Raw genomic sequence first — 27,070 nt, 5'->3', positions numbered from 1 at the left:
AATTCTATTGTGCTGTGAATCAAATAAAATTGCAAGCATCTTCTTTTCAGATACAGAATCAAAATAGATCTAAAATTCTTTGTACATAGTGAAAGAAATTAAGCTTAACTACAGCTTTTTTGTTTTCCCCTTGTATAAGTGATTCAAAGTCCACTCAAGTCTGTGGGGGTCTTTCTTCATGCCAGTAGCTTTGAATTGAAGAAGTGGAGGCAGGTGAACCAAATAAAATGGAATAGGAATCACTGTGATACTACTTCCAGTTCTTGTCCATGATGTTTACTAAGCCCCAGATCTCTTGAAATCTCTGTGCTGGTTTTTGCTTATGGTAGTCTCCATGGATGTAACAAGGGAATAAAGTGATTGAAACAAGATTGCTGGATAGGCATTAAATGTCAGATCTGAGGCAGCTCTGATTTCACTCAGTTGCATGACATGGACCCACTGATACGCTAAGATCTTCATAGAAAGTTCTCTTTTTAGTCCTTCCCATGCATTCATTTTTCTTTTTTTTTCAAAATGTGCCTCTCTGAAACATCTCAGAAATATTTGCGTCTGATGAGAAGTGGAGCCCTCGGAGATGGGTTAGTGAGCAGAGCAAGGATATTCAAAATGGGTGATAGATGAACGCCATTACGGAGCTATTACCGTCACACAAAATGCAGCTTAAATATCTTAAGGATATGCATGGTCTCACTGCTCAGGAAATGGCTGTGAGCAGGGAGCAGTGCCACTGCTGGCAAAATGCTAGTCCTGAGAGCAGGGCGCTGCTCCTGGCCACCTCAATGCATCCCATTTGTGGTGAGGATAAGTAGTAACGTGTCTGCTCACAGCTCTGATTTCCAGCTAATTAAATACCTTTGCTGAGATTTTCTTACCTCTGAAAGGAGCACCACAGGGTGATAAAAATCTGACAGTCTTTGCATGCTCCTGTGCAGCATGGCACATCCTGGTACTTAGGCAAGCTTTGGCCATGCTCTAGGCAACAGAGCACAGCAGGCTGTGCTTGATCTGTGCTGTGAGATGCTTTTCTGAGAGCACAGGCATGCTGTGAGATGCAGCCTAGGGAAGCCTCAAAGCCCCATGGGCACCACAGCTGCAGGGCGAGCTCGGAGCAGGCACTCAGTACAGCTCCTGGCTGCATGGGCACAGCCTGCCATCCCACAGCCCTCAGTGCCACACAGAGATAACAACAGCTTGCTTCTTGGTAAGTATCCTTTAAACCAATGAATTCAAACAGCACTCTCGATGACTTTTAAAATTTAGAACAAAATGACTAAGCTGCGCGTAATGGATCTCGTGCAGCTAGATGGATGCTGTGCCATTCTCTCCCTCTCAGTTATTGTCAGCTGAAGTGGTTTTTCTCTTCCACTTTGTTTCCATCCTCCTTGCCTCTTACTCCCAGTGTACACAAGGCCTATCCACAAGGGCTGTTGTTTATGAGCATCGCTGTCTTGAGTGAAGCTGGATCACATGGCAGAGCAGCACTGGGGCAGAGGGAACAGATCCTGCCCCTCAGACAGGCAAAGGAGGGATACTGGGCTAGGCAGAAGGCTCCACTGGATGGGGGCAAGTGATTAGACTCAAGTTTTCCATTTGCATTCAGACAGAGGACAGTTATACAAGGGCTACGTTTCCAGCCCTTACAACATGCCACAGTAAAGAAAGTTAAAAAATATATATATAAAAATCTCTGTTTATCACAGCTTTGGCTCCTCACTGCATTCTCCACTTTCATTGATTGAATGTTTCTGTTCAGTGGCATTTTCAACACTATACTGCATATTATCTCCCAGTGTTATTATCTTGGTACAGAAGCAAGCTGTGAAAAGTGCTGATTTTGGTAATTACTCTCCCTCAGGTTTTTGAGACATCTTCCTGGCAGAGGATGACAGGGCTAGGTAGGCTGCTGTGGGCTGGCTAGTAGGTCTGGGTGTGGGCCCCTGAGCTGCTCCAGGCACTAGACTGCTCCATGCCAGAGAGCATCTGTGTCTATTGTTTCACTTGTATTCCTTTTCTTTCGTGATACTTTTTATGTATATTAAAAACACAAGTGGGAGTATTATTATTATTTTAAGACTATTTCAAACTGTTTCCCTTGGATGCTGCACTGGTTTTCAAGATGAATTTTTCCCTTTTAGGATTTCCCACTGTTTTTACACTCACAGTAAAGTCTCTTTCATGCAAGAAATCATAGAATCAAAGAATCCTAAAATCACCAAGTTTGGAAAAGACCTCCAAGATCATCCAGTCCAACCATCCACCTATCACCACTATTGCCCACTAAGCCATGTCCCTCAGTGCTACATCTACACCTAATGTTTTTCTTCTCTGAAGTCTTGCAGAAAATTATCCCAGGGTGGGTGTGAAGGAAGCACCTTGTGTGGTACATACCCTCCCATGGGCTACTGCATATGGTAAGATGAACTTCTAGCTGCAAGTGACACCAGGTGATAATAATCAATGGCTACATTCTGTATTGATGAGAAAAGTAGATCAATACTGTAAACTTCCCTGTGTACAAACCCTACTTTCATGTAAGCTAGCAAGGAAAAAAAGGGATTCTTCTTTATATATATGTCAACTGCAGTGTCAGAAGCTGTCTTTCCAGACAATCACTTGAAGCAGTAGCAAGGTAGCACTGATTCTGTCTGAACCTCAGCCCATGCACATCCTGCAAGGCTTAGCAAATCACTAGTTTGCAGAGTAAGCTGAAGAGCAATAAAGCTTACTGCTGTGAGCGGAGTGGCAGAAATCAGTGATTTCAATGTCTAGGCACTCTGCTGCGGGTTCACCTCCCAGCTGACCTTTCCTGTGGTCAGAGTATCATAAAGCTGAACTGATATGGGATAGGAAAGAATGACTGGAGTAGGGTCTGGAGCTGATCAGAAATACTTGAATTAGGGATCGAGAAGAGGTGGAGTTGTGGGTTGTCCTGTGATTGTCCCAAATAAGATTTATTTGAAACTGAATATTAGGAAAATTTAGCTGAGAATTTTAAGTGAGGAAATGGCTTAGTAGTAGGTATTGGACTGCTAATGGGCTGTGACGTTGACTGAACCTAATGTATTGATTCCAGCGATGTTTTCCCTAGCTTGTTCCTAAAGCATATTTACTTTCCATTAAATTAAAAATAAACAACAACACCTTAGTGTCTGCGTATGCTCTGTGAGCATGTTGTCCTGTAAAAGACACTGTATGAAATTTGGAATAGATGCTAGGAATATAACCTTTGTGTTAGAGTGATTAGAGCGTGAGCCTGAGTCCAGCACGGCACCTAAGTGATACCTTCATTTAAGCAATCTGACAGCACTGGTGGCTTGCTCAGCCTGTGCTTTGTTGAAGCCTAACACTGAAAACTGTACAATGTTTAGAAATATTAGTTGATTTATTTTACAGAACTTCTCACTAAAAACATTTGGAAAAAAAAGAAGTTTTACTGTAATATCAACTGTTCTGGAGATGTGATTAGTAAGGAGCTTGCAGGAATTGAATTAGCAGGCAAGAAATGGCAAAAAAGTTGTGTGACATGAGCTGCTTCATAACAACTGTTTTCCTCTCACCACAATTCCTGGCAGAGAGTACTGATGGTGAATGTCCACCAGATGACGTGGGGCATTTCACACTGTATGTGACAGCACAGCTTTGGGGCTGTAAGGAAACAGAAGGGCTCACTGAAAAAAAGCCAATGTATTACAGGTTATGGCTAAGAATTACAGACTTGAAGAGAATGTTTTGCTGCTAATCTGACTTCCAGTTACGCTGTGAATAGCACAGTGTGAGCAGCTGAAAAGCTGCACAGCAGCATGGGTCTGCATCTTGCCAGCTCCAGGCTGGACAAACACAGACATCTCCCTTCTTTCAGGGAATGCAGCTGACATGGCTGATCTCAGCCTCACGCTGAGAACTGCTGCAAACAAAGGACAGTGCTTGCTGTGCAATTTTGCATGACCAATCCAGAGAATGATTTTCTACTTCATTTATTCTGTAGCAGCATTTGCAGTGTCTGAGCTTGGACTAAATACACAGCGCTGTTTTAGACATGCCTGGATTTCTGCTGAGCGTTTGTCTGCATTCAATCCTGAGTACTGATTTAAACTCTGTGTCTGAAATACATTGGAAGGTACAGATTTCATCTTGTTTCTCATCCAAACCATAAAAATTAGGCTAATTTGGTTCATCCTATAGCTCCTGCATAAAGGAGTCATGTGTGTGTATAGGAGTCATTACTTCCCCTGTTCATAGGAACTTACAAAATCCCCAACAAGGGAAGTAAGCCAAATAGCTTTACACTCTCATCATTCCAACAGAGGCAGCCATTGGGTCCCAGCAGGGATGTTATCATCAACCAATCTGTGTTTTGAGTGAGACACCAGGAAGCACGGTGTTCTGGGCCAGTATTCCAAGAGAACATATGGCAGCGCCTGCTGATGATGAAAGGTGATGGTGTAACAAATACTGCACCAGTGCTTTCCCACTCTACACTGAGGTATATAGTTTCCCCCACACTGGTTGATTCTAGAAGTTATTTTGTGTTTTCTACTGTATCAATTTTTTTTTTTTTTTTGCAATTAACCAAAGCAGCGTTTGCATTCCCTATCATTAGCATTAAAATCTTGGGACTAACAAAAAGTGAGTCTATCAGCTAGCTTCAGGAGTAGGCAACTGAGCGCTCTTACACAAGGAAATCAATGGAGACTGTCTTCTATTGTGAGATGTCTTTTAATTTTGATGGCTTTACACATTATGTTTGATAAAGTAGTTTACCACGGGGCAAATGTGGTAGCTACTGCTAGAATGATGAATGAGCCAACACTTCAGAGCAAATCTAGTGGAAAGGAACACTTATCACTTATCACTACGGTATTTTTACTGTTTGAACTCGCACTGAAAGTCATTTTGGTCTGCCACCCTGAACTTTGACATTTCTGCATCATCACTGCTGTGCTGTCCCCTTTGTATGTAGCTAAGTGTCAAAACAGACTTTTTGAAGTGCACCTCCAGGCTTACGGAACAAGATGAAAGCCTTCTGGTTGGCTTATTCATGTTCTGATGGTCTGAAGAGGATAAAGAACCTCATCTTATGAGAATGTCAATGCATTTGCTAAAGAGCACTTTCTCAGCTGGCAGTAATGACTCGATTCCTAGCGACGGAGTGTTCTGACTTCGCTGATGTCCCTAGCAATTTGAGCATGAGGATGCTGTAGGAGAGCCAGAACTGCACAGCAGATATCATGTAGTTACCTGGCCTAGCATTTTTCCTGTTGTTCAGGGCCCAGGAGTAGAACACGTTTCCCTTCAACTTAGAATAACATCGTTATTCAAGGAAATTTTTTTCTTAATTTACATACATGTTGGTTTTGTTTGTTTTCCAGCCTGTAACCAAAGTACCAGAGCTGCATTTCCAGCGCCGTTTCTCCCGTAGGTGGGATTATAAACAAGAATTGCCAAAGCATGTCAACATTAAGCACGGCTGCTCACAGTCAGATGTTGCACAGGGGTGTCTTCATTAAAGTGCTGTATTAGTGGCTTCCATTATGGTTCTCTCCTGCAGTGCAAGCATTCTGGATCAGAAGAGACCTGCCATTTCACATGTGCGCCAGCTGTTTCCTTCACCCACCACAGTCAGGCCTAGCGTTTTTTGATTTTTAATTACTTGCGTGTGTAGAAAGCACAAAAATAAAAGGCCGAGGAAGACTGTTAGATTGTTTCCAGCACGGAGAAGCTGGGTAAGATCACAGAAAAGCCCAAGAAAGTTTTTCACAGCTGCATGCAATGAAGACTGACTCATTTCCACGACTGCTCATTGTGTTGGGCTGACAACAGGGCGGTCGTTTTTCTGAGAGCCAGGGAGGACTTCTGTCCAGGTCTCTATTCTCCCTTTGTTCTTGCTCTCCTGTTTGCTTGGCTCTTTATTCTCTGATTTCAATTATGGATTTACCATCCTCCAGAGACACTTCCCATCTTCACCCTTCTCATCTTAAAACCTCCCATGGTTCAGCACTCAGACTGGCAGCCCCAGGACGCCTGGTCATGGCCTTGATGCATGTGGTAGTCAAGCAAGCTAAACTCATAACAGAAAGCACTGCCCAGTATGAATTTGTCATGCAGAGAGGTAAGCTGTGTCTACTGGAGGTGAAGAAGCAATGGGAATAATGTGTATTCATAAGCAGAGAACCCCCACCATGACAGCACGTGTACAGCATGCACATGCCCTGCCTGCCTTCAGCAGCTCCGGGTGCCCTTTACCTGTGCTCAGTGGCACACCTGCAAGGAGCACTGACTCTACACCTTGTTTTCTACCAACACTGTGTCTCCTTCACCCAACAGAGCCATCCCAGAACAGGTGTAGATCAATCACACTATCCTGACAGTGGGACTGATTTGCAGGCATTGCGCTCATGTTTAAAAATTCTTACCTGGTGGTGCTTGGAGCCTCTCATCCCATGCTGTATTTGAAGCAGGGCTTGCAGAGCAGGACTCCTGCTTTGTTCTGAGATCCTGCTCCAGCTTAGAAAGAACTAGCATGATCACGACAGCAAATCTGAGCACCAAGCTGTTCCTGTCGAGCTGCACAGCAATTTGCAGAAAGCTTGCTGACAGTAGAAAACACTTGCTGGCCTGTGCACAGGAATTTCAGCTCTGGGCATGCAACCAACTGAGCATGTAAGCTTCTATTTCTTTCTTTGAATCATCCCTCTGCTTTAAATAATCTTCAGAGAAAAGGATTCAAAACCTCCATATCAAAATCCTGTATCCAGTGGTCTTGAAAAACCACAGAAAAAGCAAGACCTAGCTCAGAGCTATGGCTGGGGGGACAGAGGGGTGCTGGTGCTCACCTTGCTTGTCCCACTCAGAACAGAGTCAGGCCTGGGAAAGTGGCACTGAGTTCACGTAGATGAAGCAAAGCAGCATTTGAAGGTCCCTACCATCTAGTTATGCCTGAGCAGTATTTACAACATTGATTGCTACTGTATTGGATATAAGGATGGGTTGAAGCCCTGAAGTACCCAAAGTGGTAGACTCTTGTTTCCTGAAATGATAGAGCCCAGCAGATAGGCAAAGCGGAAGAACTTGCTCAATCTCTTAGTTATATAACAGCATAAATAGAACAGTCACTTTTCTCAGCATCATGTACGTGTTCTGGAATTGGTTTCACTTAACGTGAAGTGTTGCTCTCCATTTCCCTTCTCAGTTTTAACAGTTGAGGTAATCGCAGCTTTGCAAACCATGGTTGCATGCTAATGGTTCTGCGTCCAGTAAAGCACTTAGTGCTGTTCACGATATCCCACTGCAGTACTTGAGTGAGCAACCACAGAAATTAAACCAACCTGTGGATGCAGACCACTTGTTTGGTGGTGGCACGAAAGGAACTAATGATAAGGCAGTCCTGGAGAAAGGATCTTAATTTACGATGAAAGATACTTTATTTATTAAGACTGTGGGTCTCTATTTCAGGTGTGGAAATTGCTGCAGTAAGGACCCACTACCAGAATTTAGTGGACTGCAGTGTCATTTGCAGTGTTCTTGCATGCCTGCCACCAGTCTGTACCGAGTTAGCTTTGGCAGGGTGCTCAGCAGGTGGCTTTGGAGATAAATGAGGTATCACAAACTCGGTGGTATGAAGCTGCATTCAAATGGCTTGCACCTGAGAACAGCTGCTTAATTAAAGGAATATCATAGGAAAGAAAAAAAAAAAAAAAAGCGGATCAGATGCAGGAAGGAGATGAAGGGTTTCATTCTACCTCGCCTCAGCAGTCGATCATACTAAAATACTGCTCTTCTTCTGACTTTTGTTTGTGTCCTGTGAGAAGCCCTGCCTGTTGCCTGGCCTCCCACAGCACAGAGCCAAGCAGAGTTAAGTGAGGTGGATGCAGCAGACGTGACAGCAGGGGAGTGAACTGTGGGTTTGCCACATGGTATTACAGTTATCTCCTTAAGCTGAAATCTTGCTGGAGAATAGGAAAGTAAGCTTAGCTGGTGGGAGTTATGTGTTCATCTCTGAAACACCTGCATGTCTGAGTAACGCTTTCAGGAGAGCTGGTCAGAATAGTTTTCCTATCAGAAAAACCACAAAAAGTCCATCTTTGTTATTTTGTACAGAACACTGATCTTTCAGGAAGAGAAATTGCTATGCCTCATTGTAAATGGTCAGTGGAACAGTGAAAATCTCTGCTTGGAAACATAGTATAGGATCTCAGGAGAGCTTTGAATATCATCCACTACATCTGGCCCATACATAAATTGGGTGGTTTTAGTGATCAAAGCCTGCTTTTATCTGCGGTAAGATCCCAATTCAGATGCACTTGCTGCTGCTCAAACCCATGGTGTACTCAGCCCAACAGGTTAACACCTCATCCCAGTGCAGGGTGGGAGACCTCCCTTCATGGGAATTGCCTTGCTGTGTCTCCTCCACTTGGGTGTGCAGGGATTTGAATAAAACCACAATCGTACCTCCCAGCTCACACTGCCATATGGTCTTTAACAGAAACAATCAAATGCAGCCCTGAGCTTCTTTTCCCCAAGACTCACTAAAATACAGTGCAGTGTGCAGCACCTGTAGATGATTCTGTACACGAAGGGCTATACTGATGCCTCTGCAAAATATCGTATCGGGGTCACTTCTGAAACACTTGGTCAAACTTCCGTTGAAAGGAGAAGCAGACTGTTTTGTTTCCAGCTCAGGCATTTCCTTTACTCGAAATGGAACTTTGAGAGCCTTCATTAGCAATAAACCAGGGTGCAAGCTGACATGTAGATTCACTAGTGTTCTCTTACAGTGGTTCAGAGCTTGGTCTGTTTTCTTGCACCATACACACACAAATCGACTTCCCTTCAGAATGCTCACAGGCTTTGTTTTTTACAGAAATGCTGGCCTATCCAGTGACACAAGACCTTGAAGATGCGTGTGTGTGCATGCCATTCAAGTCAACAGAGCTGTATCTGTGCCTGAAGTAGAGCTTCATCGACTGCTTGGGCCAGGCTATTGATAGAGCTGAAATAAGCAAGTATTTCTGCATTTATTTTTTGTGCTGAGGACAAAGAAAACATCAGAAATGTTTGTTCAACTAACCTGACATATACCCACCCCAGAAAGTATTTGCATTTTGCCTGGGTTGGATTTATTTCAGGCTTTTCTATTGCACTCACAGAAGGACAACACATCCCAGTTCTGAGTGCTCATAGGCACGCAGCTTTAACAATTAGTTCCACTGATAGGTTATCTGCACAGCTGACAGAGATATCGATGAGGGAAAAAAAAGCTGTTTGGAATAGCGACATCTGAAACAACTGCTTTTAAAACAGGTAGAAATATAGCTATTGATTGATGGAAGGGGATTATTCTGGCCTTTAAGTGTACAATTTTGCTTTCTTAGCTCAGTGAGACAATGGTGAAGTTTTCAGAAAGGAAAAAAGAAAAGCAGCAGGGGGTGACTGAATATCTTTTGGAGAAAACTACGGAGTATATGAAGCCAGAGTTATTTTCCTTATTACTTCTCAACCATCCAAATCTGATAGTGAGAACAATGATTTGGGGGTAAGATGTAAGAGGTGCCATTGTTCAGAACCTGTCTGGGAAGAGGAAAGTAACTGCTTTGCTGAGGCTAGGAGATGGGTCGGTCAGATCTGCAGGCTGAGGAATGTGGAAATTAAAAATGTCTTGTGGAGTTGGTAAATGAGTGAGAAATCAGTACTAGGATTTGTTCCAGAATCAAGCCAACAGCCACCTGCCAGTCACAGGGGTTTCACCTCTATGTCTTTTCTTCAGGCCTCTGATTATCTGCCTCCATTCATGCCCACACAGAGGGATGGCACACGGCATTACGTCGAACCTCTGCATCAGGAGGGATTTTAGCGAGATAGCTTCCTTTAGGCTTTTCAGAGTAGCTGAAGAACAAATTTCTGCCTCTGTTTTCCCTTTGTCAGCCGGTCAGGGCAAAAGCAAACACATTTACTGACCATAGACCTGTGATTCAGTCCGTGCACTGAGCGTACGGGTTACCACGCATGGCGATAGGCACGGCACTCACACCCCACCTGCTGAACCAGGCAGCTGTGTGGAGACGTTAACCAGAGTTACGTGCTGCTGATGCCCATATCGATAAGAACAAGAAGTCTCAGAGCAGATCGCTCCCGAGCAAAAGAAAAACCCTGTGACTTTATCATAAACAGCTCATCAGCTGCAGCAGCTACGGATTTGAGCGTGGAAATTTGGCACGGAAACGGCCTTTCAGAATAATGTCAGCGAGCATTCCTATGAAAAGCTGCATTTCATCAGCAGCAGAGCTGGAAAACCTTGTCTTGCAGAGGCTGCAGCCCTGCCGGTTCCGCTGCGCGCGAATGCGATCGTTATCATTATCCCAGGCTGCTATCCGTGAGGCGGGAGCGCGGCGAGGGCACACAGAACGCTGTGGGACGGCGGGTGCGGCCGCCCAGCAGGGCGCCGGTGGGACGCGGGGAGCGGCGGGACGGCTCCGCCATGGCCGGTGGCACAGCGCCCTCTGGCGGCCGCTGCGTGCAGGCGCTGCTCCGCCGCCTTCAGTCTCTGGGCAACCTGTGCCAGTACCTCGCCGCCCTCGCTGTAAAAGACTCCTCATATCCAACCGAAATCTCCCTTCTTTAAGCTTGAAGCCATTTGCCCTTGTTCTGTCACCACAGACCCTGCTAAAGGGTCTGCCCCCTTCTTTCCCGTAGCTCTCGTTCATATAATGCAAGGCTGCTATCAGATACATTGGAGGCTTTATTCACCTGGTGAGTCTTTTGGAAATGCCTCGGAGGCTCTGAAAGCTGATGAGATAGCCTGTGGTAATCAGAAGCCTCCAAACCAGTGTATTAACGTCAGTCTGTTGTTCCAAGCTCTTATTTCTAGCTAACAGGTGCTGACAACACAATGAAGGAACCTTCCAGCTCCACAGACAGCTCCCACTTCTGCAGTGCTCCACGCATCTCAGCTGCAACACGTGAGAGGGAGCCGAAGGAATACAGCTCAGATTAATTACTCTCGTCGTAATTAGGGGCCACAAACAGGACAGGAGGTGCGGTAGAAAGGAAAGCAGTACTGGAGGCAAAGCCTGCTGTCTGAGCTGTGTCTGTGGCAGTGTGAGCAGCTAAGCCCTGCACAGCAGATTTAGCTCGCTGCCTTGCTCTGGTGGGCAGGGTGAATGTGCAATGTAGCATGCTTAGGCTGGTGAATACATCAGATGCAAGCAAGCACCAGTGAAATTAGAAGAGCCAGCACAGCAAGCTGGGGAGAAAAGCAAGACACACTCTGTCAACCAATTGGCTGAAACAGCAGTTGTTTTCATTCCTAGATTAGTGGCTAACAAAACACTGTTTCTCAGGCAATAAAAGCAAAATGTGCAGAAAGCAAGAGCAGTGCTTCAGGTGTGCTGCGGTCCTTCCAACAAGCGCAAGTTCAGTTCCCATTCTGCCTTTAGTGGATTTACTGTGGTCACGTCATGTCTTTGCTTACACAAACATATTGATTGTGCCCAACTCCACTAAAAGCAATTTATAAACAGAAAATACCAATAGAGCAAACAGCAGCATTTTGCCCACAGCAACATCTGTGCTTCAAGCTGCTTATTTCCATACTAAACAGTACAAATCTGTTGATTTGATAACGGTGTCAAATGGTAAATCTGGATGAGCTCTGCATATATCCAAGATTAAGCATTTCTGAGGCAAAGCCTTCAACTCCATTAAAAAAGAAATAGGCCTTAATTCTAATCTCGGTACAGTGGAGTTAGTGCAGTCACTTTGTCGCTGTGCAGATCATCTTTATTGAGTGGTGAGTGCAAAGGTGCGTCAGCCTGAGCTCAGCTCCAACAGCCACAGCTCTCCAGCTGCATTTTGCTACCATTTTGCTGGCCCTTATAATTCAGGCCTTCAGGAAAGACTGGAGGGGCATGGAGTGAATCGCAGCACTGTTTTCTGACCACCTTGCAATGGAAACATCCTGTAAGGTGACTACGGGAAGAAAACATACACTCATCCACAGACCACCTACATGAGAACTATTGGAATAATCATACATAAAGACGAGACACACTTAAATATGAATTTTATTGCTAATGATTTTTTTCTTAAAAATTAGTAAGGATGTATAGGAAAAGCAGCATTTATGATAGTGTGCAAAAACGAGAATGATCTAGAATGGGGGAGAAAAAAGCACCTCCTGCATGCTGCCCTTCATGACATATACATTTATCTTGGTCATATTATGAGGAGGAAAAGATACAGACACATTTGATGAAAGCAGGTGTGTATTCTTGCCTTCATTCAACTTGCTTGACTGGTTGAATCTTCACCTATTGAATCGTCAGTCCTAAGCCCTTACCCTCTCACAGAGGCTAGCTCCTCAGACCCTCTCCTTTAAGCAGCACAAGCTGATATGTTTTCACATGTCACGAAGAATCTTGCAGGCAGCCCTGCTTCAGTTCTTTAAGATGGTATGGCATACCAGAGGGCTGAGAGCTTCATTCTCAAAAAGCTTGGTTGCATCCATGGCTTTCGAATCTCTATGTGAATGTGTAGACTCTGTAAGCCCAGCCATTTAATTCTGAACAGACTTTAACTGCTATGGAACAGATTTTGTCATCCTTAACTGATAGTATGCATTGTGAAAAACACTGATGCTGCAGTGGAGGTGGGGTTCTCATGGCTGTAAGAGGTATTAGGCCCCAACCAGGAAAGTACATGCCTGGTGCTGTACAGGTGTAACTGGCATTGCTGCAGCATGAAGAGCACCTTTCAGAAAAAAGCACATGTTTACGACTGTAATTGTGATCTGTTTTGAAAATGATCGATTTGTATTTTCTTTGCACTGAGAAATTCACTCTTTCATAAGGCTGCGTCTTTAATGGAAACTTGATTCAGTTTGAACTCTAAAAGTAGATCATTTCTTGCTTTGATTTTAAACCCAAGAATCATAGAATAGAACAACAGACCCACCAAGGTTGGAAAAGTCCAGTCCAACCATATACCTACTACCAATAGTTCCCAACCAAACCATGTCCCTTAGTACCACATTACACCTTTCTTGAACACCTCCAGGGACGGTGACACAACCACCTCCCTGGGCAGCCCATTCCAGCACCTGACCAGTCTTACAGGGAATAAATCTTTTCTGATATCCAACCTGAACCTCCCCTGGTGCAACCCGAGGCCATTCCCTCTCATCCTATCACTCTGAGAAGAGGCCAACCCCCACCTCACCACAGCCTCCTTTCAGGGAGTTACAGGGAGCAATAAGGTTTCCCCTCAGCCTCTTCTCCAGACCAATATCTTTATCTTAAATACTTCGCTTGAAGAAGCTGGGCTCTCAGATACAGTTAGCTCTTGAAAACACAATATACATGTTCTCCTGCTGTGCACAACAGCTGCTTTTTCTTAAAAACAAAACAAAAGGAAAAACAACCCTTTGAACTTACTAGCTAATTCACTTTGTGCTATTCTTTAACAATCACTATGAAATTCAAAAGGAATCAGAATTACGTTTATTTCTTTCCCCTCTTACAAGCTAAATATCACAGAAGGAAGAGATGGGAGCATTCTGCATCTAGTTATATAGAAGCACAGCTAAACAGCAGTGTAGACATATAATCAATGATCTCAAGGCTTAAAAACTGTAGAAATGTTTCTTTGCCAAAGTTCCAGGCAGTCACCATCTCCTTCTGAGCTCAAAGGTACAAGGCGTCCGTGAGAACTTAAGTAGAGCACTATTCATTCCTTTCGTGTTTATCAACAGGAAACTCCTGCTTTAGTCCTTTTTTGAACCTGCAGCAAGTGAAGTCCTTTTAGGGCACACCTTCTATTAATCTCTGAAAGGACACTGATAAATGGCTCCAAGCCAAAGTTTCTTGAAAATTTACATTCCCTGGATTAGGCTCACTTTTAGTAATATAGCCAGGATAACGTCTGTTTCCTTCCCATTTATCAGTCTGTTGGAGATGGTCCTAAAAGTCAGGAAAACTTAATGCTTCTGCCTGGCTTGTCACATTCTTGTCCAAGACCTCTATTGCTTAAATATGTAGGATATAGCCACAACAACTTTTGGATGAAATTAAAAAGGTCAGAGCTTGAGTGATAAATTTATGCAGGTACAAATTTTCATTTATTTTCATCCTTCGTGACATACCTGAAAGCCTCAGAACCTCAAAGGAATGAGTCTCCTTCTGAATAAAAGCATATAAAGAAGCCTTAACATATTAAAACAGTATGATTACAGGAAGCTGAAAGTGGAAGTATAAAAATAAGACCTCTTACTATAAAGAACTCATCTTGGGCACCCTGCCTCTTTTACCTGATTAAGGAAGCCACGTGCATTTCTTCTCAGCTTTCCTTCCTCTGCCAAGCACAGCTCAGCATGGATTACAACAGGATAATGAACCAGGCCACAACACACACAACAGCTGCTCTCTGGGTTACAGCCCATAGCACAGCAGCTTGCAGGAGCACGTTGTGTAAGGAACCAGGCATAAAAGCAGAGCCAGCCAGGTTCCCTGGAGTGTTTTCCCTAATTCATGAAAGGGAAGAAGAAGCCTGTTAGAGGTGAGGGGGAAGTGTGCATGGAATAAGCCCAGTCTCAGCTGCGCCTGAACCTAGTTGCAGGTAGTGAACATGGATCAGGGCACCTTGGAGGCTGAGAGGAGGCAGATACTACCCCAGCCATAGAAAGGCAGTTGATTTCAAAGTTTCTGTCTGCAAGGTCTGCTTGTGCTGTTTGTGTCTCTTGGCTAATACTGCATGCAGAGGGATTCTGACAAAGTTGTTCAAGTTAGTTCTCCTGCAGAGCAGCAGCAGTCATTAAGAGCACAGGTACCAAACAACGGCCTCTTCCTCTGCAATGCAGTTGGTTACAGTGTCTGAGGAGTCTGACTTCTACAGAAAAAAAAAGATCCCTTGTGAAGGTAAGGATCCATTACTTTCCCCTGACTGGAAGAACTGGAACAACAAATATTGGTCTTCCTTGCCGGAATACTGGTCATTCACATTTCTGGGATAATAAGAAAAGATCACTGCTGCTTCTCAGCCATTCACTTCATATGTGCTCAGACAACCCTGCCTAGATGGTGTGAGAGACAGGCAGAGGATTCTATCTAAGGAAATGCATTACCGTCTGCAGACAAGCTTAAAAACCCCAAGTCCTTAAGCATGGCAGACTGCCTAATGCCAAGGAGTTTCTGCTGAGCTGTATGTTTGTCCAGGGGATGTTTAGTAACCAGTAGTATATATATGCTAATACAGGTCTTCTATAAACCTTCTATTTGAACTGAATTTTAGACCCCCCCCAAAAAAAACAACACCGTTCTTTCCACTGTGTTTATATTAACAGTATGTTCACAAGGTTACTGCTGCCTGTGACCATGTTACACTGGTGCTCATATTGATCCTTACCCCTACAGAACCTACTATGTCAGAAAAGATCGAAGAGCAGCACATGCCTTTCCCAACCACTAACTGGTGCCTTTAAACTCTCCTTTGGACAGTTAAGAATCAGTAATTAAGATGTCACTACTAGAAAATAACTATTGCATTTTTTGAAAGTTTAACAGTAAACAACATTGCCAGTATATTATTGCACACAATAAAGGTTTTTTAACTACAAAGGTAAGGAATGAGTAGTCTAAAAGACCCAGAATAATGACCCCAGAGCCATTCCAGTCGCTGCTCCAGCAAGCATGCCCAGTGCAAGATCTCCATCGCTGTCACGGTAACGCTCTCGAATGATGACGTGGTTTGCAGGAGGCTGGCCATATGGTCCTAGGCAGTAAGAGATTGTTAGAAGCAGGACAAAAGAAATGCAGATCATAATACCATGCATTTGGATTTCAAAACATGTCCATTCCTTTCCTCTCCTCCTTCTGTTGAACACTATGATGATGTAAGCTAGAAAGGCAGAATACATAGAATCATAAAATCATAGAAACATCTCTGTTTTGGGTTCAGCCTCCATGATTTCAGAAAAATTACAGGAACCCAGCAAGACTCCTAACCTTATAAAAGGTTAACATCCCAGAGAAAAGCTCATAGCAAATGTAAAACTGAACATTATCTGCATCTCTATTTGCAAAGAACCTATGAATTACTTGCATCATTCCATCAGGATTGGTGGGCTTAATGTAAGACATGGATCTAAAAATGCAGTCAACCTTGAAATTAACACAAATACTGAAGTTCTTCAGTAGCTTTTAAGCCAGTGGTTTGCCAGAAAATATGTATCAGTTATTTGCTCTAATTGCTCCTTAATACTTCAATTCAGCCTTCACATCAGGCACTGATCTGGTGCATGGTGACAGCTGCCACATGCCTTTTCAGATGAAGACTGGCCCAGCAGTAAAGAATTAACCTAAGACTCTTAAAAACCACCAATTAACCCCTGCTTGCAGCAGAGTTGTGCAAATGCCACAGAACTCGGTATGCGTTTCTGTGATCTGTTCCTTAGGTCTTTACTAACTTCGATGAAGAAAGCTTTAGAATCTTTCAGGTGGTGCACCTCTCTTGTAAAAAAAAAAAAAATGGAAAAGACAAATGAAGTAACCTGTCAAATGGTTAAAAAATCCCCCTCAAAAGTGAAAAAAAAATATCCTACATCGAGAATCTTGTTTACAGAGCCAGAACATACAGACTTAGTAATTATCTATGCTAGGCTAAGCCCCTGATTCTGTAGGACTGGGGTTCAGTATGCAAAGATAAACTTATATGGAGGTAACAAGCTAACAGCATACCGTAAACCCTTTTCTCTTTCCTCTTTTATTGAGATTGAGAGCTATAGAAGACTTTGCAAGGCCAAATATACTCATTTACAGCAACCCCAGCAAACAGAAAATGCTTTGAGAACAAAGCTACCTTTGGAACTTTTTCATTTAATTCTGAGTGTTGGTAAAAATTGAGCCACTGATGAAATAAGCAACAGATGAATCAAAATTTCCATCCATTGCCCAGTAGAGTACTGAATTAATCCTGCTCTAACTTTCTTATGTTTCCTTATAAAATGTGCTGACTATTGCAGTTAAAGACTTCTGTGTGCTTTGAAAAGAGTTTGTAAAGTAATTTACATACACTGGAATCACATTTGGGGCATTAGATTACTTAATACAAATTTCACTGAGCTCAATTTGTTCTGAAAGGGTGAGGGGGCTTTGGTTCCAGTTAGAAGTCAGGTTTCTTTCTATCACTGTTGTGCAGGAGTGGCAGATGGTAAAGGAACTTGAAAACATGATATCGGAACCCAACCCCCAGTGTCAATTACTCAGGTTTCTCCAATGTGGAGAACATGGTTGATAGTGATTACCGTGGTATGGATACTGGTAGGGAACATCATAGGCTTGTCCACTGGAGGCATAGAAGACGTGAGGACCCACAGTGGGATATGCACCATGGTACTGGCCATAGCCATAGCCATAGACCTGGTGAAATTAAAAAACGTCCAAGATGTCCATTACAAAAGTATTCTTTGTTATGTTTCCAATTATGCACTTTGTTCAATTCTTCATCATTTCTAATGCAGTTTGAGGTTCATTGAAATATCCAGTCTGCACTGACTTAGAATCCTGGAAAGGATTCAGAACAGCCACTTGAAAAAGAAATGCTCCTAAGCAGCATTTCTTCCACCCTTCTTGGGTGGTGAGCATTAAAGAATGGGCCAAGCCACAGCCCAATGCTAGCTCTAATACAGCTCTCAGTAACCACATCTAGTTCTAAGCAGTGAGGGGCTGCAGCAGAGCACATGTGGTGCAACAAACAGTACCATCCTAAACTGCACCTTTGTGCATCACTGCACAAGTCAGGACATCAGAAATCAGCAATGCATACTGCTTCAGCCCTCATTCTGTTCCTCCTCCAGTGCAGAACAACTGTGTACCCAGGAGCTAGAGTCACTTTGTTGCTATGACATCCTGTATACCACAGAATTTATATGTGTTCAAAGTGACAGCTCCAGTCATTAAAATCTATTTTTAAAACTCCTGATTTTTACACCCATTCAGTGCTCACACAATGGGCTGCATGACCAAGATTTTTCAAGATTAACCAAACAACTCCTTCCCTCTCTTAAAGAAGCTTTATTTTCCAAGTTCACTGAGCCACCCCCTAACAGATCTCCTAGCCAAATCTGCCTTATTCCTTTCCAGGGAAATCCACTCAAGTAGGAATGAGAATGTTCTGTTAGTGCCTCATTCCCATCTGTACAAACCTTAAAGCTGGATGTGTCTGTGAAACACAGCACTTTGAGAGTAGAGTTTGGGTGCTTGAATGATACTTGCTTCTGCTACCTCACTTATTCTAATGCTTCCCAACTGCAATTCTTACCTCAGGTGATGGTGTAGCATAAGCTGTATAGGGAGGAGGAGCTGAGGAAATTGCTGTCTCATCATACATCACATCAGATCCCACGTAGCCCTGAATGCCATGGAAAGATAGCAGTCAACACCTTTTTGTGCAGACAGCCAATTTGAGGAGGAAGGAAATTAAAACTTAATGACCCCCAGAGTAACATTTAGATCTGCTGCATGTTAGGAAAGCAGAGAGTGTCTCGTAAAGACATGCAGCAAGAAACTACTCAGCAGACAGACTGAGGGACCACAAATGCATCATCATCACAGTCGGGAGCCATACAATTTCTTACTTGTGTGTGTACAAAGCATGTCCATATTTCTTATCCATATGTGTGTGCACGCAAGCACACTGATTCCTTCCCTCTTTTTATCATCTCAGTTTTAGAAGTTACCATCATGTTCATTGTTAGTTTTCAGATTACAAACAAGTGTTCACAATTAAGCTTGCTGCTTCCTGGCACCCTAGCATAATGTTGCAAGAACAGATAAAAGAAACAAATGTGGTAGCCAACAGTACCACCTGAGTATTTCAGCAGAACTTCTTAGCTACCTGTCACCATCTGGCCATGAGGAGAATGAAAAAAAAAAATGCAGATAAATGGGTTTAAATCTAGAGGTTTGGGGGTAGTTTTTTAAGAATTTACCTTTCCAATGCTACATATAATTTTGGCCCTTTCTGAAAGCAGCCTTGAAGCAAAGGTGATAATTTACCTGAATCCATCTTCAAGGAGCTTTCTACAGATGATTATGAAAAGATGTGTTCTTGAACCTGATACCACAAGTTTATGGTGATGCTCTCTGTGACTTACCCCAAGAAACAAACAGCTCCGTTTTTTGAGTGTACAAATATATGCTTTCATAGCTCAACCCGTGATGTTCCTATCAGCTCTTCTAACTGGACTACAGAAAGATTTCTGATGGTGTATTATGGACATATCCTAAAGGAAACTTGTGATAGAAATTCTGAGAAGTGTTTGAAATGCACTGTTGAAAGCACTATATGAAGAGGCAGGTATTTCCACTGCCTGAGATGAAGCTCTGCGAGTGCTTACATCTCAGCAGTAAATGTATTCTGTTTTGCTGCAGGAAGCTCTATAGAGGCATGTGACTTAGGTCTGCAAATGTCTTTAAGTGACATAGTACTCAAAGCTAGGATGATCATCTGGTCATTCCAGTGAAGTTATGAGGCACTGCTGGAGGCTTTCTGTTTTTGAAAGCTGTATCAGACACCTGCAGATGTACTCAAATCCAATTCCCTGGCCAAGTTCAAGTCCAGTTGGAGAGCTGTAATAGCTCTGGAAAGTACTAATTTTGTATATATCTTGTGCAGATAGCTATCTGCCCTACTTTCAATGGCAGGGGTCTGCCTTGGCTGAAGAAGTTGAGGCACTGGCAGGTTTTGAATGCCACCTGGCATTGCATCAGGTACATGAAAAACCAAAGCTCCTGAAACTAGGAGTTACTGTCTCTCATATAACAAGATAAATCCATTAAAACTAGAGCAGACAGATTACAAGTAATGTGTCCTCTGCATGAGGAAAATTCCTTAACTTCTCATTTAACAAAATGAGTGTAGCTGCACTCAGGCAACTGAGTCCAGAATAGTTTTGCAATGACGTGTTCGCTTTGGGCATCTAAATTATATCATATGACGGATGTGTCAGTGAAGAGGCAATGTTAATGTGACCCATCAAAGACTGAAACAAGCTTCTTCAAAACATAGCATTTTCCCACTGAAACATCTCAGGCTGATTCAGTCTAGTCATCTAAGGACAGACAGTGCTAAAAAGCATTCTGGAAGGCAGTCCGGAGGAAGAAGATATTAACAACTCCCAGAAGATACCATTTCTGGTGAACTCTATGACTCACAGAGGAATTCTTCTGGTTTCTGACCTCTTTACTAAACACAGCTAGCATGCTGACGCAGAGGTAATGTACTCCTTGGCATACCTACACTTCCTTCCAGGCACCTCTTGCTCTCTGCCAAGAGCCATCCTGCAGTGTAATGGAACTATATTAAAAACACCTTCCTTTTTAGGTCAAAAGTGTAGTATACTGACAGTAAGCTTCCTTTAGCACTTGGTAGACCACAAATAGAAGGAAAAGAGAGTCCATTTTTTCTGGTTACAGATTTACTTTTTGCATAAAGCCTCAGTGCACACTTCCTTTATAGATCAGCTTCCCAAACATTCATTCCCACTCAGAGAAATCACTCTCAGAAATCATTCACTTCCACCCAGTCCATATTTGCCTGGCTTTGGCTGCATGGATGACATGCTGGTGATGCAGAGGATCACTCCTCTCCCAACCTATAAGCTTTGATCGTGTTCATAGCCCTTTAGTAGAGGTTTTTGGTATAAAGTCTATATAATACACTTACTGTGTTTGTTCTGGCATCTTGAAGAGCAATTTTCCATGCCCTGTCAAAAAAATAAAAAATGTTTAGTGGAACACAGATAAAAATTAATGGCACTTTTTCTTCTTAGTACTACGAAGAAAACTATGTTAGGAACTCGAGGAATGCAGGAGCAGAGTTTCAGATACTCCATGTGTCAAAGCTTAATGATACAGTAAAATAAATGTACCAAAGCGTTGCACCAAGATTGAAAAATAATTATTTCCTTAGCAGAGCTGAGATGGAGTGAGAAGGAACAAGAAAAGGACCATGACAAGGAACACATCTGGAGGCCTTCTCTGCAAGCCCAGCAGGCAAGTAATATGCAACTATGATTGGAACAAAATAATGGAAAGGAGATACACCAGAAAAGTTTTATCTCCTTTCTGAAGAGTTGCATCTGTGCTGACTGGAGAGCACAGCAGCTTGAACAGAAGGCACACAAACTTCATGCAGACACTCCCATGCTGCATGGCTGACAGTGTGCCCTATAACCACGCGTACTTGGCAAACACTGGTGATAGATGTTATCCAACTAAACACAGCCAAGGTCGCAGTACTGGAGTACTATTCTTTTTAATGACTGAGACGTCCTTGGGCTATGCAGGGTCATGGGCTGCTTTAAGAAGGAGAGAAGTGAAAATAAAATCTATTCAGAATATTTTGCATTAGCCATATTACTAAGATGCTTCTACTCTTCTCACCCTCCAGTGTTTCCAGTGACTAAACTTGCAGTTAGTTTGTAAGAACTGCATCTATGTGAGTTAGCTCATAGAAAAGCTATCTTTTTTGTAACTGAAATCCTGCTTGAGAATTTTCTTGAAATACGTCTCTGAAAATCTGAAGGAAGGACAGTAAATAAGGAGAGAAAAAAAAGATAATAGAGGAAAAAGTAGCAAAAATAGTATTATTTAGCAGACTTACAAACAGTCATCTGCACTTTCTGCACAGAGGTTGATGGTCTTACCATCCCGACAAACAATCTGCAGTAAACAGTCTCTCTGCTTTCCCTCCGGAGGCTGGAAATCTGAGTTGGGAAAAAAAAAGGAGATAAGAAGAACCTATAACCAGAATTTCACGATCCCATTTACAAGAAGGGCGACAGCTTATGCAAAACTCTGGACAAAATAAACTGTGGCCAATTATAGCTGCTTTCCATGACATCAAAACAACTTAAATTAGGATGTAACCTGCTCTTTTAGAACACGTCCTGAAGGTAACTAGCACTGAACATCACTCTTAATAAATGCAAGTTTCTTACAGCAGAACCAATCTGTGCCTAGCTGTAAGAACCCCCCAACACTTCAGCCCTTTACTGATGCACATCAAGTGGAGTACTAATAAATGCCAGAGGTGAACTTTGTAACGCTTGAGAAAAATCTGCTAAGGTTTCCCATTTTGCATCCCAACTCTCCCTCCAGCCAGCACTGTAATTTCACCAGTAATGCTCTATGATCAAACACACAAGCCTACTGCAAACATCCTGGTCTTTCATGCAAACCTGCCACCCGCACGTAAGGTACACTGTCCTCATTGAGTTATAAAAGGAAGTACCAAGCACTACCCTAATCTATCACATGGTGATATCACCCCACAAACATATGTAAGGGAATTATTTAATAGTTGGAGAGTTCTTGTGGTTGTTTTTTTTTTTCCTTTAAGAACAATAAAGCTGCACACTTTGTAGGCATGTTTACTTCTGCACAAGTAGTGCTATAAATGGCGTGCTGGGCAGGCACTGATGTTCAAAAGAATCTCTCAGTACACAAATTCCAAAGGTCTCAGTGTTACCTCGACATTCATTCCCCACTCTGAGGTTGATGCAATGGATTCTCATGTGGATTTTATCTTCTATATCATGGCGATTCTGATCATCATAGAATATTAAACGGCCATCAGACCACAGGTCAAACCAGTTCTTCTTCCAGCGCCGCAAAATAGTGCCTTTAAAATCAAACAGTTGCTTTTGAAGGCATATATTAGAAGGTATTGTGTCTTAAAGTTAATAAAACCAAGATATCCTTCCCAGTTGCCCCAGAGGACAAAGGCATTCTCAGGCTCCAGGCAAAATCTTGTCCTACCGCATTCCTGCTTTAGAACATTACAGAATTGGGTTCCATATTTCAGCTATTACTCCAAGTTGCAACGGAGTGTATTTTAAGAGCATAACCCGGTGCTTTAATTCTATACCATTGCAAGAACAAGCAGAAGGCATGACTAATTGAAGACATTAACGTAAGGTGTCAGGCAGTTTCCAAGTCTCCACTTACATAACACTAATTACAGAGCAGCATCTGAAGCAGGACAGTCAGACACCTCAGAGGTGATACACACTGCTTCCCACTAGTACACCCAAAGGTAACATGGAAATGCTGCCATGATAGGTCCCTTTGTGAAGCATCCTATAGTCAAAAAACAAGGACAGCAACTTGCCGACGTAGAGACCTGCTTAAGAAATAACACCTGGAAATGACTGAATTGCTGCAGGGTTGTTTGAAGGAGTTGGACACAGTGGGGAGAAAAAGAGGGAAGAGCCCCACGACTTACTTTGACGAAGCAGCCAGCCACTCTTCACAAATGCCATTGTTGCTTAATCTGGTGGACAGAAGAGGAAGGAGAGGAAGCAGTCATCAGTATTTCACAGCAGTGCATTAGCAAGAGGCATGTCAAGTTAGAATATCACACTGCACTCCACTAGTACTGCAGATAGAGAACACAGAGCTCAGCTGAAGATCCTCACTAAGGCCCAATTAGTATTCTAGATCTTAGCAAGTGGAACAAACATTCAATCTGATGTGACTGTCAGAGACACATCAGTTAAAATGGGAAAAGCACAAGTTTACAAACAAACAACACAAAATGGGGAAGAGAGAGACCTGTGACCCTGACTCACCACCAACTGCTTTAAAAATTGTTTCCTTGACATACATGTGCTCCTTTTACCCTGCAGGCTCCCGTTACCAAACACTCTCCCTCCCTTTTTCTGTATTGCCCCTTCTACTTTTTGTTTTTCATTCACGGACTCAAAGTCCAGACAAAACAAAAGCTGAAACATTTAACCTTGAACAGGAAGGAGAAAGCTGTTTTTATGACTTGCATGCCTTCCAAATTGTCACCCGCTCCCTCCAAGATGAATTTAAATAAGTAAAAGTTAAGCCCATAAAGTGACATTCTCATTTCTCCTCAGCTTTTAAATGAAGCTCCAAATGGCCTGGGAAAGATCCACATGAAATCCAAGCTATCAGCCTTCTGCCACTGTCCTCCAGTGTGCGAGCAAGCCAAAGGAAGCAGAGCAAACATCGAATATACTGGAGGAAAAGCTTTATTTTTTAGCACAGTGGTGTTCTAGGGGGAACTAATGGAAACACAACTATCTGGGCAGAACTACAACAGCAAGGACAGAAGCACTCTTAGAATCTGGCATTTTCTGGAAGTTACTAGAGGGCCCTGTAAAGCCAATAGGAGATGCAGATGCTTAAACCTGCTGTGTAACATTGCTCTTGTAGCAGCATGAGGTTTGAGAGCCACAGAGGAACTCCTTCCAGGTAAGGGATGTGTTTGAAGTCAGAAACTTACTTACAGAAAATATGGCTGTTGATTACGCTTTTTTAGGCATTTCAACCTTGTTACAGCACCTATTATCAGCCCTGGCAGGGTACAGTTTACCTCCTCCGAGCTGGTGCAGTGTTGACTGTGCTTTTTAGGCTCCAGATGTCCTTATCTGGGAGCAAAAACTTTCCCAAGAGAATTTCAGTTTTGCTGAGGAGTTCGCATTATTTGCTGAAAGCCCTGAATTTAATGACAAAGTATCACACTTAGTATGCTACAGTCTTTGCCTACAACTAAAGGCAATGGCTGGCAGGATTTCCTACTGAAGGAATGTTGCATGCAGCACAGGCTGCTGTGTAATAGTGCTGTAGCTAAGGTTGAAACTCCAATGCAAACATTTAGCACTGTTTTTTGTATCAGCTTGCTGGGAAAACAAACATTCAGCTGACAGCCCAATGAAAAGGAGCATGAAGCTCCTGTCCTGCTGGAATCCTGGTCCTGCTCAGAGCATCCTGCTGCCACTGGGCTACAGAAGGGGGGGTTTCTGAAATTGGGGCCAGTTTATTCCTCCATGTACACAAAGGGCCTGAGCCTCTTTCTTTTGCTGCCCCAATAAGTGGGGAAATACATTTCCCTCACAAGGAATCTCTCTTCTTGCACATCCTTTTCCAAGGAATGAATGTCTCTGCTGGTGCTTCCACATCTTCCAGGTGAAATCCCTGTGTATCTACAGAGGCCTTTTAATAGTGCAAGAGCCAATAAAGCACTTGCATGAACTTCTGTTCAGCTGCAAGTGCTAGATTAAGCCACAGAATGTTTGCTGCTGCCTTAAAACCTACTCTGTTACACAACAGCATAATTAGATACAAAAGGAGGAAGAAATGAAGGAGAAAAGCTCTCTCTTTACAAACTGATGATCACAGAGGCCCTGACAATCCCAGTCTCACATTGCAGGCCATCTCCAGCACCAAAGAGGCCTCCAGCTGTACTGCACCCCTTGTGTAGTCTCAGATGCACAGACTGCGTTCTCCCATTCTCCCAACACAGAATTTCAGCGCCCCAAACTTCTGCTCCAGATAGAGGGCAATGAGTGACACAGAGCAGCCTGTCAGCACAAGTAGGAGGCGCAAAAACAGTTCGATATTCTTGTCTGATCCTTTTTAAGTGCAAGCACTGACTTGGAGTCCAACACAGTGTTACATTCAGCCCACAGCGTGTCTAAAAGAGTTCCCAGAGCTGGAGGGGAGCCGTGGCAGACAGGCAGCAGCAGTGCAGCATCTGCTTGTGAAACCAGCTCCGTGTGACCAGCACGGGAAGCGGAATTAAACACAGATAAGTCAGGGCTCTGTATCACAAAGAAGTTTGTTGGTGGCTGAAGCCTAAAGGCAGGAACGCCCTTCATGGAGCACAAGGGCAAACACGGCAGAGGTGCGGGGCCGCTCCCTCACACAGAACACAGCATGGGACATCCAGCCACGTACTCCAGTCGCCCTCTAGCTATCTGGCTGACGGGAGAAGCCAGCTGCGAACCCAGTTTGGGCCGTGGTGCGGCTCGCCGTTGCTGCGGGCGCCGGGCGCAGCCGTCAGACCGCGGATCCGCACGCGGAGCTGCCGCGCCCAGCGGTGCCGGGCTGCCGCCGCCTTCCCACCGCACAGCCGCAGACGCACAGCCTCGGGCTCGGCGGCGTTCAAGCCTCACCCGACTGATCCTCCCCTTTAAAACCAACCAAGCCTTCTACGTCAGGAACTTCCCGACTTCGCATCTAGCGAACCGCGGCCCTTCTCCCGCGAGCCGCGCTCGTTTTGCCGGCGTCCGTCCTACGGCGGGCGCTGCCGGGAGAGCCGCACACCGCAACCCCGCGCCGCCCGGCGGAGCGCCCCGCCTCCCCGCCGCGCACCAGGCAGCCCCCGGCCCCCGAGTTCCGTGCGGCCGCGCCGGCACACCGCGCGCAGCGGCCCCCGGCCGCCCCTACCTGCCGCCGCCCCGCTCCCGCTGCGGCCTCGCTCCGCCGGCGGGCAGTGCCAGCCCCGCCCTGACGTCAGCCCGCCGCGCCGCCCCGGCCGGGCCGCGACCCACGGCCGCGGGGACGCAGTGCCGCACAGACGCGGCATGGCGGCGGGGCGGGGCGGGCTGTGCCCGGCTCCCGTGCCCGGCTCCGTTCCCGTGCCCCATCGAACCAAGACGCCGAGGCTGCATTTCCTTCCTTATCTTCTCTGGAGAGATGACAAACGGGCGATTGCTGATCTCGCTCCGTGGAAGTGTAACGAAGACTCAAATATTCGAAGTTCTTTGTCCAAGCACTGCGCTCGAGGCCAGAAGGGGCTGCTCCGTGACGCTTACGCAGAGCGGGGCACGGCTGCATCTCAGCTCTGTGCGGGCCGGTGCTGCCCGCGCTGCTCAGCCTGAGCCGGGGGAGAACCCGGTGTCACGGGCACGTGGGTTGCTCCGAAAGCTTTGCCTCCTCTTTCTGCCGCCATTCCGTCAGACTGCCCCTCTGCTGCCGTCTGTCACACGGCAACAACATGCAACGGCATACTGGTGGAAAGGCTCAACCTCCGCTGCAGTGCCACCGACATCTGCCTCTGACACTATGGGCCGACACCATAAAATAGGAGGCGTTACTTTCGGAGCAGCCCTGTATGGTATCTGCGGATTCTTTGGCATAATGCAGCTGGGTTCATCTCCCCAAATCACGTTCAATTTTGGGTGCCCACAACATAACTGCTTAACTCTCCGCAGTTATTTGAGGGTCCTCATAAATTCGTGATAGTGCTGCAGAATTTATGTTTC

General features: G+C 44.4%; 1 protein-coding gene and 1 long non-coding RNA gene across 2 annotated transcripts in view; one reads left to right on the top strand and one right to left on the bottom strand.

Moving 5' to 3' along the window:
- Nucleotides 1-11,821, top strand: part of LOC149916517 (uncharacterized) — a 67,126-nt gene extending 55,305 nt beyond the window's left edge. Inside the window, exons 2-3 of the long non-coding RNA XR_016469528.1 lie at nt 8,864-9,001; nt 9,767-11,821. This is a non-coding gene — a long non-coding RNA (uncharacterized LOC149916517). The remainder of the gene's footprint in view (nt 1-8,863; nt 9,002-9,766) is intronic.
- Nucleotides 11,822-13,473: 1,652 nt separating this feature from the next.
- Nucleotides 13,474-26,381, bottom strand: PLEKHB2 (pleckstrin homology domain containing B2). The gene is made up of 8 exons (XM_031605007.2): nt 26,253-26,381; nt 23,278-23,325; nt 22,522-22,674; nt 21,655-21,757; nt 20,716-20,755; nt 18,310-18,399; nt 17,294-17,408; nt 13,474-15,762 (listed from the first exon to the last, which is right to left on the bottom strand). The coding sequence occupies exons 2-8, from the start codon at nt 23,312-23,314 to the stop codon at nt 15,626-15,628; spliced, it is 675 nt and encodes a 224-aa protein (XP_031460867.1). The 5' UTR covers nt 23,315-23,325; nt 26,253-26,381; the 3' UTR covers nt 13,474-15,625.
- Nucleotides 26,382-27,070: the final 689 nt, after the last annotated feature.

Source organism: Phasianus colchicus, chromosome 10 (assembly GCF_987193195.1).
Source record: "Phasianus colchicus chromosome 10, bPhaCol1.hap1.1, whole genome shotgun sequence".
Taxonomy (NCBI): Eukaryota; Metazoa; Chordata; class Aves; order Galliformes; family Phasianidae; genus Phasianus; species Phasianus colchicus.
This window is presented reverse-complemented; position numbering and strand designations above follow the sequence as displayed.